The sequence below is a fragment of the Arvicola amphibius genome, chromosome 12 (assembly GCF_903992535.2).
Source record: "Arvicola amphibius chromosome 12, mArvAmp1.2, whole genome shotgun sequence".
Lineage (NCBI taxonomy): Eukaryota > Metazoa > Chordata > Mammalia > Rodentia > Cricetidae > Arvicola > Arvicola amphibius.
In genome coordinates this window covers 5,412,337-5,424,371 of record NC_052058.2, presented here as the reverse complement: position 1 = coordinate 5,424,371, position 12,035 = coordinate 5,412,337, and the positions used below count along the sequence as shown (strand labels likewise).

Sequence of the window (12,035 nt, the reverse complement as noted above, 5' to 3'; positions counted from 1 at the left end):
CTGAACACTTGAGCCTATTCTTCTGCAGGAAAGAGAAAGGGAAGTGTCACTGGGGACGCCTGACCAGGGAGGCACTGACAGGGTATCACCCCTGACCCGGGTGCTCCTGTTCTTCCAGGATTTGGCCCTGGAGGAGGCTGTTCTGGAGGAGCTGACGCAGAAGGTGGCCCAGGAGCACAAAGCCCACAGGTAAGATGGGTGAAGATTGAGACTTCATCCAGACAGCATACAGCACTGTCTGTGGGGTGGGGTCTTCATAGCTCCGCCCACCCCTGACCTGGGTCACATGGTTTCCCGGCTTCCACCAAGTGGCTGGGCTCTGGGTTCTAAGTGGAGCTTGAGGGTGGGGAGGGGGGGGGGTCTGTGCTTCCCTGTTTCCCACCTCCCTCTTTAAAATATTTTCATTTTAAAATCGTAGTCATTTTCATATTCGTGATCCACATAGTGTCTTTTTAAAGCAGACAGCATTGTTCACAGGGATGTATCAAATAGTGCTTTAAAAGCTATGTCTCTTAGTTGGATAATTTACCTTCCGTTTCTTATTCCTTTTTTGAGTAAAAGGCCGCTGATGGTTAATGCCACCTTACCAGGTGCTACCCTCCCTGGTGGAAATGAACGCCATCCCCGGAGACCAGGGCCGGCACACAGCTCTGGGATTTGTGTTAGGATGTTGGTGTTTGCTGCTGGCTTTGGACTGCTACCCATTTCCTCCTCTGGTGCTGTTTTGATTGTAGTGGGATCCCGCCTGCAGAAGCTGAGCTGATGTACATCAATGAAGTAGAACGTTTGGATGGATTTGGACAGGAAACCTTCCCGGTGAAGGTGACACACCTTTCCCACCCCTACACATTTCAAAGTTAGCATGGGTGGCCATGGGCTAGAGTGGCTTCCCTTCTCCGTGTCATGTGACATTGGTTGATGTCTTTCTTACCTTTTCCTTCCTGTGACAAAAAAAGACCTGACAAGAGGCAGCTAGGGGGGAAGATTTGCTTTAGCTCACAGTTCAGGGGGTACAGCCCTTGGTGTTAGAAAAGGAATTGAGGCAGCCAGTCACGTGACATAAGCAACCAGAAAGTAGCATCAACAGGAAGTAGAACTAGGCGGTAAAACCCCAAGATTCTTCCCCAGTGGCATACTTACCCCAGCTGGGTTCCATAACCTCCCCAAATAGTGTGACCAGCTGGGATGAAGTTTTCAGACACATGAGCTTATGGGGACATTTCTCCTTCTGACTGTGGCAGTTAAGAACTCCCTTCAGGTAAAGCTAACGCTTTTTCTGAGCTCAGAGAGTTTGGGATTGATCTTCAGCAGATTATGCTCATCTGCTTGGACGGTTGTCTACGATCAGAGCCCATACAGCAGCGCGTCCCTCCCCTTCAGCTGCCAAGGACAGACCTGTCTTTCTTACAGCAGGGCAAGCAGCTGATGTACCGTGGACGCGCACAGCGCGGCTAGCTAGCAGCTTTCTTCCTTTGCATCTTCTCCTTACTTTCCTTTGGATGTGGGGATGATCACTGGCGAGACTGATTGAAGCGTCTCCGATAGCAATCGTGTTTTGTTTCTGCAGCTCTGCAGAGCTGTGTGTGGTGGGTGTTTTGTGGAAGCCATGCCTAGCAAATCGTTAAAGCGCATCCTTTGTAAGTGCCCCACCCACTGGAGTGGGTGTGACTGGGAGAACCATGAGCCCATCACCCAAACTCGTTCTCGCCTCTCTGCTGACCAACTCTTCAGAAGATGGCATTCTATCAGAAACGTAATGCAGCTGGCACACCCCGGCGACCTGGGAGGTGCCTGTGATTTCTGCACGTACATTCTGCACTCTGGCTGCTTTAACACATGCTCGGCTCCCTCTCTGGCTTGCTTACCATTTGCGCTAATGACAACTGCCTGCGAGCGGTCGAACAGAATCAAGCGAGGTGGCCGCATCCCATGAAAGGGGAGAAATGGCTCTCTTTTCAATTTGTTTAATTTTCTTTTGCTTCTCTAATGGCCGCCCTTGGTAGGACTGTCATCCATTTGCCTTGCAGTAATGCCTGGCGAGACCATCTGCAGCCCACTTACAGCAGCCCATATATAGTCACGATATTTCGGGTCACTGAAAAAAAAAATAAGTAAACTTTTCTTGATTTCTACCGAGCCAGCTTTTCTGCCTGGAAGTTGGGGGTTTTGCTGTGGCCGTCGTTTGCTTATTTTTAGTGTCTGAGCCATAGGAAGTGAGGGCACACAAGCTAGAGCCGAAGTCTACTTAGAGCTTGGGTATCTTTCCATCTTCAGTGGATTTGTCTAGTAGGTTCTCCGGGGAATTAGCTGCCTACCTTGGAGTGGGAGGACCAGCAGTGCTGATCTCTTTGGGGAACTTGGCTGAACTGCCAGATTCCCCCAATATATCTGTCCCTGGTGGAGGTAAACATCTACAGACGCTGTGATTGCTGGGTGACCCAGGATGCTAGGTGGGAGGGGGTGGGGAGTGGCCTGCCTTAAAGAAGTTTGCACAAGCAGAGAGCTGAGTGTGCAGAGATAGACCGTGAGATGGATAACAGGGCCCCTATGTGCACTTCCGTTTAGAGCCACCAGCTTTCCCATAAGTGGTTCCCCAAAATGTCTCCAGCTCCCCTTGGGTACTCTGTCCTTCCTAAAACCTCACATACACTCTTGTAGCTGCTGGCTGAACTGCCCCTTGCTAATGGATTCTATGAGCTCACAGAAGGTTGCTCAGATGTGGCTCAACCCAGGACTGTAACTCAAGAACTCTCCTAAGGAGGATGCCCAGCGTTTAAGTTTGGTCCAGTGCGATGCCCGTAGCATCTGCATGCTTCAGCTGCTTCAGACATCCTTCTGTGCGTTCTTACGTCATCCTGCTCTGGGAATGGCTCTTCCTGGGTCACTCTTACCCCCGACTCTAGTGTGAACTTGCAGGCGAAGCATCTGGGGTATTCGTGTAGGGTCTCCTTTCCCGCCCTTCTCATGCCCTCACCTCACTTTTCCATGTGCATGTTCTGTGCTATAACTTATCTTTCAGCTTTTCTTCGGTTTGCAAATCATGTTGTTTCTTCTCCCCCAGTTCCTGGCTCCCCTCAGCTCATGCAGTAGCTCACCCTGGCATTGAGACATAACTTCCTTGCCACTGCTTTCTGCATGCTGGGGCTACTAGGGTGCACCACCGCGCCTGACCTGTTCTCCCTTCGTATCCTTCCTGGGTTGACCACCAGGCTGTCTTACCTTAACCCTGCTCCCCCAGAAGTCCTGTACTGGCAACTTTGAAGGGGAGGGTTCCATCTTGGTGCTGTCTCTTGCCTTATAACTATCTCTATCTTTAAAATGACAAATTAAATGGTATGTATTTATTATGTATAGTGTCTTCTGAAACCTGTATGTATGTAGGATGGGGAATCAGGCTAAGTCACATATGTGTTATCTCACAATCTTAGCATTTTTGTGGGGTGAACAGAAAATCTGTTCTCAGTGGATTTTTGAGAAAACAGCATGTCACTACTAACTGCAGCCAGCACAGTGCACAGTAGATCCCGGAATTTGTCCCTCTAGTTAGGTAGAGTTTGTATTGACTCGCATCTCCTCAGCCCTGCAGCCTTGCTGCCCCATGCCGCTCTGATGAGATCCACTCCATCTCAGTGAACACAGAGTTTGTCTTCCTGTGCCTTTCTTGTTTCACTTAGAATAATGGCCTCTAGTTTCAGACGCCAGAGTACCCTGTTTAAAACCTACACAGTATTCCACTGTGTGGTGTACATGCACACCATACCATACCTCACTATGTGATGTACACGCACACCATATCACACTGCACTGTGGTGTACATGCACACCATACCACACTGCGCTATGGTGCACACACACTATGGTGTACACACACTGTACCACACTGCACTATGGTATACACACATTATGGTGTACACACACACTGTACCACACTGCACTATGGTATACACACACTATGGTGTACACACACCGTACCACACAGCACTATGGTGTACATGCACACTGTACCTCACCGCACTTTGGTGTACACGCAAACCGTACCACATTTCACTATGGTGTACACTCACACCGTATCACATTCCACTGTGTGGTGTACACACACACACCATACCACTCCCTATTATGTGGCGTACACGCACACTGTACCACACTGCACTATCTTATACACGCACACCATACCACACTGCACTATGGTGTACACTCACACTGTACCACACTTCATTATGGTGTACACTCACACCGTACCACATCCCACTGTGTAGTGTACACACACACACTGTACCACTCCCTATTATGTGGGGTACACGCACACTGTACCACACCCCACTGTGTGGTGTACACACACACTGTACCATTCCCTATTTTGTGGGGTACACGCACACCATACTTCCCCCCACATCTTTCTCCACTGGTCTCTTGGCAGACACTGCGGCTGTTTGACCTTGGCTGTTGTGAAGGCTCAGCAAGGTCACGGTGGTAACAAACCTTCTGTTGATCCTCTGCAGGACAATCACGGCAACAGCACACACCTCGGCATTTTCTTTATGGGAATTTTTGTGAGGAACAGAATCGGAAGACAGGCGGTAATATACAGGTAACGTGTTCCTCCCTTCAGAGACTGTGGGCAGGGCCATGGACTGTAGTTATGTAATGAGTTAAGAGCCACACTGGGCCTGAGTGGACTCTATTTTCTCAGTTCAGATAAAATTGGCCATCTTCAGGATTGATGGGGCCGGGGGAAAATTGATACTGCTTTTCCCAGAGGTTTACTTCCTTCCTCTCTGGCTACAGGAAACACGCACTTCAAGTCTACCAAGTCAGTGGTACAGACCTTGAGAGCAGGAAGAGCGGGCTCTGTAGTCTGTCCTGCTGATTGCTTTTGTGGGGACTATCCCTGGATGTTTAGATCCAAACCAGATTCTTCCCACTGCTCTGTGTTCTCTGCCTGACCACATGTGTTAGCCAAGGACAAAGTCATCTTTATACTAACAAAGGGGACTGATTGTAGAAGTGTATTTTAGGGGCAGTTAGTCTGCGATAACAAATGAAACGACTGAGTGCTTTTATTATTATTATTAATATTACTTGGGCCCTTTAACCTTCTTTTCCATTTAGCACAAGCAAACCCTGTCCAGCGATGTGGTCAGTGTCCTCTAGCTGGCTGTTTGCATGGTTGCCCGTAGTTTCCATGATGACAGCCTGCTCGCATTTGTGTACCTGGGCAGTCTGGCCATTCTTGTGTGTGTGTCTGAGAAGTATAGCTGTGTATCTAAGGCAGTTGATAAATGACAGCCCCAACAGGCAAAGCGCGAGCTCTCGGGATCAGTCAGAGCTGTATTTTCAGGCAGTTTCCAAACCAAACTGCCCTGGCAAGTGTTGCCTGTCTTAGATCACCGCTCTGCCACCGTATCTATGGTTTTCCCTCTTTGAATTTTGAAGCTACAACGTGTATGGAGACCTTTAGGATAAACGTTTAAGGGCTAGGGAACTGTATCTCAGTTGGTAAAGTCTTGCAAGGACCTGAGTTCTGTCCCCGGGACCCACATAAAAGATGCTAGATAGGGTGACACAGGCCTGAATCCCAGAGCTGGAAGGCAGGCGCAGGTGGATCCTTGGGATTTGCTGGCTAGTCAAACTAACTTGCTTGGCAAGTTCCAGACCAGAAAGAGACTGTCTCAAAATCCAAAGTGATAGTGACTGGGGACTGACACCCAGAGTTGTCCCCTGGATTCCACATGCACATGAACCTGAAGACACATGAGCACTTCACACCTGTGCTACTGAGCTGAAGACAGCTACACGCAGATGTCAGAACCAGAAACCTCTGGCAGGGGTTGTTGCATCCCCTCAGGAGCTGTTCTCAGCACAGGCTGAGGAGTGCCTGTAGAGTTTGGTCACTTGTTTGAAGGAATTCAACTAACAGAGAGAAGCCTCCTGTCTTGAGATCCTGGAAGTCCCAGGTGTCTGCTCAGCAGGTGTCTCTGTCAGGGAGCATTTGGAAAAGGGAGAGGACTCGCGGGCATGTGTGGGGAGCACAGCTCTTCTGGAATGGGCAGGTGACTGGGGGAGGACTTTGAAAACCCCAGGTAAGAACTCATCGGTCAGCCTCGGGGAGTGGATTCACTGACTCTGGTTCTCACCAGTGTCTACATGGAATCTTCTCTAAGAAGGAGCAAATCAGCCACTTTTTCCTGCTTCAGATAGGATGTGGGAGTTGAACTCTGTGCAAGAGCCTGGCTCCATGCACGGATTACAGACATGGAGATGTGGAATCCCTACTGAGCGAGGAACCTGTGGTCTAACGGGGGTCTCTTGAGAGATCTAATCCCAGAATGAAAATCTTACCTCACAGTGTGGTGGGGAGCAGGCACTCCAGAAGATTCTCTTTTTCTGGGAGAGTGGTAGGGGATGTGGAAGGGCTGGGGACGGAGTCCAGATAGTGCACTGTTTGCCCAGTATGCAAGAAACCTTGCACTCAATCCCCAGCACCATATAAATGTAAGTGTAGTGGCCGAAACAGGAGGATTAGAAGTCCAAGGTCACCCGCGGCTACGAGGTAAGTTTGCGATCAGCCTGGAGTACTTGAAACTGTCGAAGGAAGTAAGGAAGGAGGAAAGGAAAACCAGACTCAACAGAAATTGGGGTAGCTTCTTTGAGCATGGTGGATGAAAAGGGACCGGTGGGGAGCCGTAGCTGGGACATCTGCTGAAGCTTGAGCCTTAAAAGAATGTCTAGGAACCAAGTAGTATGGGAGGCAGCCACTTATCTCCTGGTATCTGGTGCCTGCTTCTGGGATTAGAGTCCTCACAAGACCCTGGCGACCACAGGCCCCACACGTAGGTGGATTCCCTGTGTCCTCCTGCCTGTATCCATGCATTGAGTCAGTCCCCTTGCACACCAGGTCTCCGAGAGCTGCCAAGGAAAGTGTGCACGTGTGTGTGCTTCCATGACTGGTGCATAGATACAGAAACTACCGTTGGGCATTCTCCCCGAAGACGGCACAGTGAATCTGGAGTGCATGCTGCAGCCACTTCAGCTATGCCTTGGGGTCATTAAACCATGCAGGGATCATGGGAAGTGCCTCACCCATGAAAACCTTGGGAGGATGGTAACAAGACCTTTGCAGAAAACTGCTTCTCACGAATGAGTGTCAGTGTGTAGATAGATTTTAGATTGAATTATTTATCTGTGTGAGTTCGTGCGCATTGATTTCTTTCCATTTTCTCCTTTGAGAGGTAGAACATTTAAGCTAGTCAAATATTTAAACTAGTTAAATGATAATTGTAAGAGGAGACATTTCTCATAGTGGATACACGGACCATCTTCGAGTAAACCTAGTCACATTTCTTTGGCCCAGGTGGAATGACATTGGGAGTGTCACCCACAGCAAATCAGCCATTCTTCTAGAACTGATCGACAAGGAGGAGACAGCACTCTTCCACACAGTGAGTCCAGGGGTCCGCACAGCTCGAGGAGGGGTTTTTTCTTTAAGCTAACAATGCCTTGCCTCATTCTCCCTGTCCTGATACTTGCTATGTCCTAATACTTCCAGTGTTGGGGGCATTGTTGTCATCTGTGAAGTCTACACTCAAGGACTGCACAATCAAGTTCACACACACACAAACACACACACACACACACACCCCTCCTAATAATATTTTAAATATGTTTACAGTGCTGAACTGCCTTCCTAGGTGTCCGGGGGCCCATGCAACTCATGGCTGCACATTGGACACAACTCTACTCCGTAAGGGACTCAGTGCTATTGAAGGGGTTCTTTCTAATATTTGCCTGGTCCTGCATGACCTCTTGCAAGCGATACATGTTCTCACTGGGTTTGTCCAGCATGCCATGCCACTCCGGTCACAGCCTTCCTCAGGTGACTCCTAATTAAGTCACACTTCATTTTCTGTTGCTGGCTGACCTGGGTTTTCCAGTCCCCTCATGACCCTGGATTTGGGTCCCTTCTTAGGAGCCAACATTGTTCCCCTCATCATCCTGTCTCTGGTTGAATGACATTGGTGTTAATCGTAGGCCCTGCCTTGATTCAAGAATTGGTTTTGAAAGTTGAGGTGAGGACCTGGCAGTTCCTCACTGCAGACCAGAACCTCTGGAGAATTCATTGACAGATGGTCATTTCTGCCATCTTTGCCGAGCTGTGGTAGCTTGGTCTCCATTGACATCACAAAGATTGGTTTGCTTCCTGGCCCAGCGTGTTATTCTGTACTTCGGATGAAAGGAGAGGTCTACATAGAGAAATCTATGTGAAGTACATATCTAATCTAATGAATGCTTATTTCTTTCCCATCTCTTCTTTTTCAAGGATGATATTGAAAATGCCAAGTATATTTCCCGGTTATTTACCACACGGCACAAGTTTTACAAACAGAACAAGATCTGCACTGAGTGAGTAAATGTTTAGTTCACCGTCTCTCTGGACGGCTTGGTCCTATTAAATCGGGGCTTCTGAGAAGTCCTGGTCCCGTTTCCAGTCGTTCTTTCCCCTTGATCTTTATAGAAGCCATAGGAGGAGTCTAAAGCCAGTCAGCAGCGAGAGATGTTTAAGTGCCGTCTACTGCAGTCCGTGTGCCTAGAGAGACAATCATTTCCAAATTGACTATAAATGCTTCACTTCCTGGATGGGTGGGCCGCATCAGTGCCGTTCCGGCACTCGGCTCTGAGTTCGGAAGAGCCCAGCTGTTCCCAATTTGCCCAGGTGCCCCTCCGTGTTAGATGTGGAGTATACTCAGAAGTGGGGAGCGGAGTGATGAGCCAACTTAAAAGAGAGGATGTTGCCGCTGGATCGGCCTGTTTCCGTTCACAGTTGGCTAGCCCTGCGTGTGCTCCTGGGTCGTGCCATCTGACTGCAAATGAGAGGCCAGGGTAATTAGAGGGGGATTTGGAAGGCACTCTGAGATGGCACGCATCTGTGTGTCTTTTTAATTTAGTTCGGAAATAAAGATGATAAATCTGAGCCTGATTGAGGGCACTTCCTCGTGGCCTGACCTCGGAGACGGCGTGCCGGGGGCCCACACTGTCAGCGCCTTTACATAGGTCGCTTTCAAAAGGCGTTCCTCAGCGGAGCGCATTTGCCGCTTGGGCCCCCAAGGTGTTTAATTTTGGTTCAAAGAGCATCAGGGATGTAAATGCAAGCGAGGAGCTGTCTTCACGCTCCCACAGTGGGCATATCCAAGCAGGGTGGCATATTGCAGGACGGCAGGTGCTGCTGCAGAAGGCAGTGGCTCAGAACTGGAGCTCCACATCATGGCAGACTTTTTCCCTCCATGTAGCCCAGACCCTTTCAAACCAGACATTGCAATTGCTTGCTGCTAGGGTCTAAAAGTACATCTGATAGTCTAGGCCTACCCGCCAAGTTAATAGATGGGTTAGAAGGGCCAAGCAAGGACATAACCATGGCTTCTGCAGACACGCTCATATACGCGTATGGTTCCATTCTGCTCTTGCCTTTGAATTTGCGTGGCCTTGACACCATCAAGAATTCTATAGTTGACTTCTGTGTGGTGGATGAATCCCTTTGAGAGTTGCCATCTTCTTCTCTAACTGTTTCTCGGCACAAAGCTTCATTGCTGTGTTCAACATTCATGTTTTTTCTGTGGTCTTTTCTAATATCCATGAACACCGCATGCAACATTGAAAATCAAGAATTCCTTTCTGGGATACCATTGCCTTCTTCCTTGGCATGGCATCCGAAGCAGTTAACCTCATCCTTCCCACATACACATGGAGCTCCGTAATCTCAAGTCACGGGCATTCCTGTCGAGTTCCAGAACGTGAATTGTCTCCGTAACCTCCTCCTCCATCTAGGTCTGTCCACTCATGAGCCGCCCCGGCTCATCAGGCAGCATCTGCCCCTGCACAACTGGTCCTTGCCATCTGTACCCTTCACCCCAGGGCAGGCAGCGTTGCAGAACCATGTTTAATCTGGGAGTGACACCACTGAATTTGACCAGCTGCTAGAAACCCACATTACTGCCTTATCCCTATGGTTTCACCAGAGCAAAGATATTTATCAACAGGCAGGTAGACAGGCAAAATCTCCAAATCAGGGAAGTCTTTATTTGAAGAAGTTTCGCCCGAGGAAAAGTCTGTATCTTGTATTTCATTTTGTTTTTTAAATAGTGTGTGGTGTTGGAACCTCATGATAACCACTCTCAAGAATGGATATGTTCTGGCTTGCACACTTCTATGTTATTGTTGTCATTGAATCAATGCTGAAGTATTCTCTCTGTGACAAATTTGCTGGGTTGGGGACATACCTCAGCTATGGAATATTTGCCTACTGTTTGCTGGCTTTGACCCCCAGCGTCAGAGCAGAGTTAAAACAAACAGAAAAGGCATCTGGCTTGATAAACATTTGCAGAATGTATTATCTTTATGGGCTCGAACTGAAAAATATTTTCTCTATTTTGGAATCTTATTTAAACTGGAAGCATTTTCAAAATATTTTCATTATGGACCTACACAGGTTTACACAGGACACTGTTTTAAAAGTTCACATGATGTGAGGTTTTCCGGTCTTTATTTCTCCCATAATATTTCTGTAGAAGTAAGCCTCATTCTTCTAGTAACAGTGAGCAATGCACTACAAAAATATGTGTTCCAAACATTTTGAGCATAAAAGAGAACAAAGGCAGAGCTGTGTTCTTAGCGCTGGTGTGCGGTCATGAGTCGTGTGTGCTATGTGTTCTTAGTGTTGGTGTGCAATCATGAGCCATGTGTGCTGTGTGTTCTTAGTGTTGGTGTGCAGTCATGAGCCGTGTGTGCTGTGTGTTCTTAGTGTTGGTGTGCAGTCATGAGCCGTGTGTGCTGTGTGTTCTTAGTGTTGGTGTGCAGTCATGAGTCGTGTGTGCTGTGTGTTCTTAGTGTTGGTGTGCAGTCATGAGCTGTGTGTGCTGTGTGTTCTTAGTGTTGGTGTGCAGTCATGAGCTGTGTGTGCTGTGTGTTCTTAGTGTTGGTGTGCAGTCATGAGCCGTGTGTGCTGTGTGTTCTACGTGTGCTGTGAGGCAGGCTTCGCTGGTCTGGCCTGGCCCCCTTCCCAACTTCCCTTGTCTGTCTGACCTTTTGAACTTTGGTCAGCAATAATGATGGTTTTCATTTTTAATCTTTCATATAGACAGTCAAATTCTCCACCCCCAATCAGACGCCAGCCCACCTGGAGCCGGTCCTCACTGGTGCGTACCCTCCTCAGTCTCACTTGGTGGCCTGGCTGCTGGGATAAGGGTTCTATTAGGGATTTGAGGGGAGGTAACTAAGGGTACCGTGACCAGGGGAGAATTGCCGGAAGCATAGAAGGTCATGATTCACTTGCAGGAGGTGTGGCAAATGTGTCCCACTTACCCTCTATGTGGTTTGAGGTTCTCCCCAGTCTTACTCCAGGCCAGAATGATCATATACCTTCAGACCATTGACCATTTGCTCGTCTGTTCTGGTAACGTGCTCCAGAGTCCAAGGAATTCACTGCCACATATAGAGCCGAGCAAACTAGCCAGAAAATGCTTTTTAAATGAGCCGCAACCAAATGAGTCTAGTTAACGGTCTCCCTCTATTGAACGATTGGGACGTTTTCTAATTTCCAGACTTTAGTCAATAAAGCGCCTAGCCTTTAGCTGATTTTTGCTTTTGAAAAGCTGTTCTTTTTCCTGGTGCTGTGATCAGGAAGCACAGCTGTGTGTGAGCCCACTGCAGGCTCTCTGTGTCTTCAGGGTTACGCGGGGCACTGGGGCAGAGCTGCCTGTTGGTTTTCTACTGGTCTTGTAGCTCTTTGAGGTGTGTGGCTTTCCCACTCTGCTAGATGTGCAGTTCCCTGGAGTCCAGAGACTCAAGCACCAAAGAGTTTTTCTGTGCAGCCAGTGTGTGTCTAGCCTGTCTTCAACTTCTCCCTTAGAAAGTTTGGAGGACATTTTCCTCCCTCCCTCCCTCCCTCCCTCCCTCCCTCCCTCCCTCCCTCCCTCAGCATGGCACAGACTCCTAGAATTCTAGACTTGAGCCACACCGGAATTCCTAAGCTCACGTGGCTGT

General features: G+C 48.6%; 1 protein-coding gene across 2 annotated transcripts in view; it reads left to right on the top strand.

The window, feature by feature from the left end:
- The window catches only part of Ptpn14 (protein tyrosine phosphatase non-receptor type 14), a 132,825-nt gene that overhangs the window by 98,474 nt on the left and 22,316 nt on the right, over positions 1 to 12,035 (top strand). For both annotated transcript variants that reach the window (XM_038349581.1, XM_038349582.1), the window contains 6 exons: positions 119 to 189; positions 735 to 822; positions 4,502 to 4,590; positions 7,354 to 7,441; positions 8,320 to 8,402; positions 11,131 to 11,188. In XM_038349581.1, the coding sequence (XP_038205509.1) occupies positions 119 to 189; positions 735 to 822; positions 4,502 to 4,590; positions 7,354 to 7,441; positions 8,320 to 8,402; positions 11,131 to 11,188 (477 nt within the window). The remainder of the gene's footprint in view (positions 1 to 118; positions 190 to 734; positions 823 to 4,501; positions 4,591 to 7,353; positions 7,442 to 8,319; positions 8,403 to 11,130; positions 11,189 to 12,035) is intronic.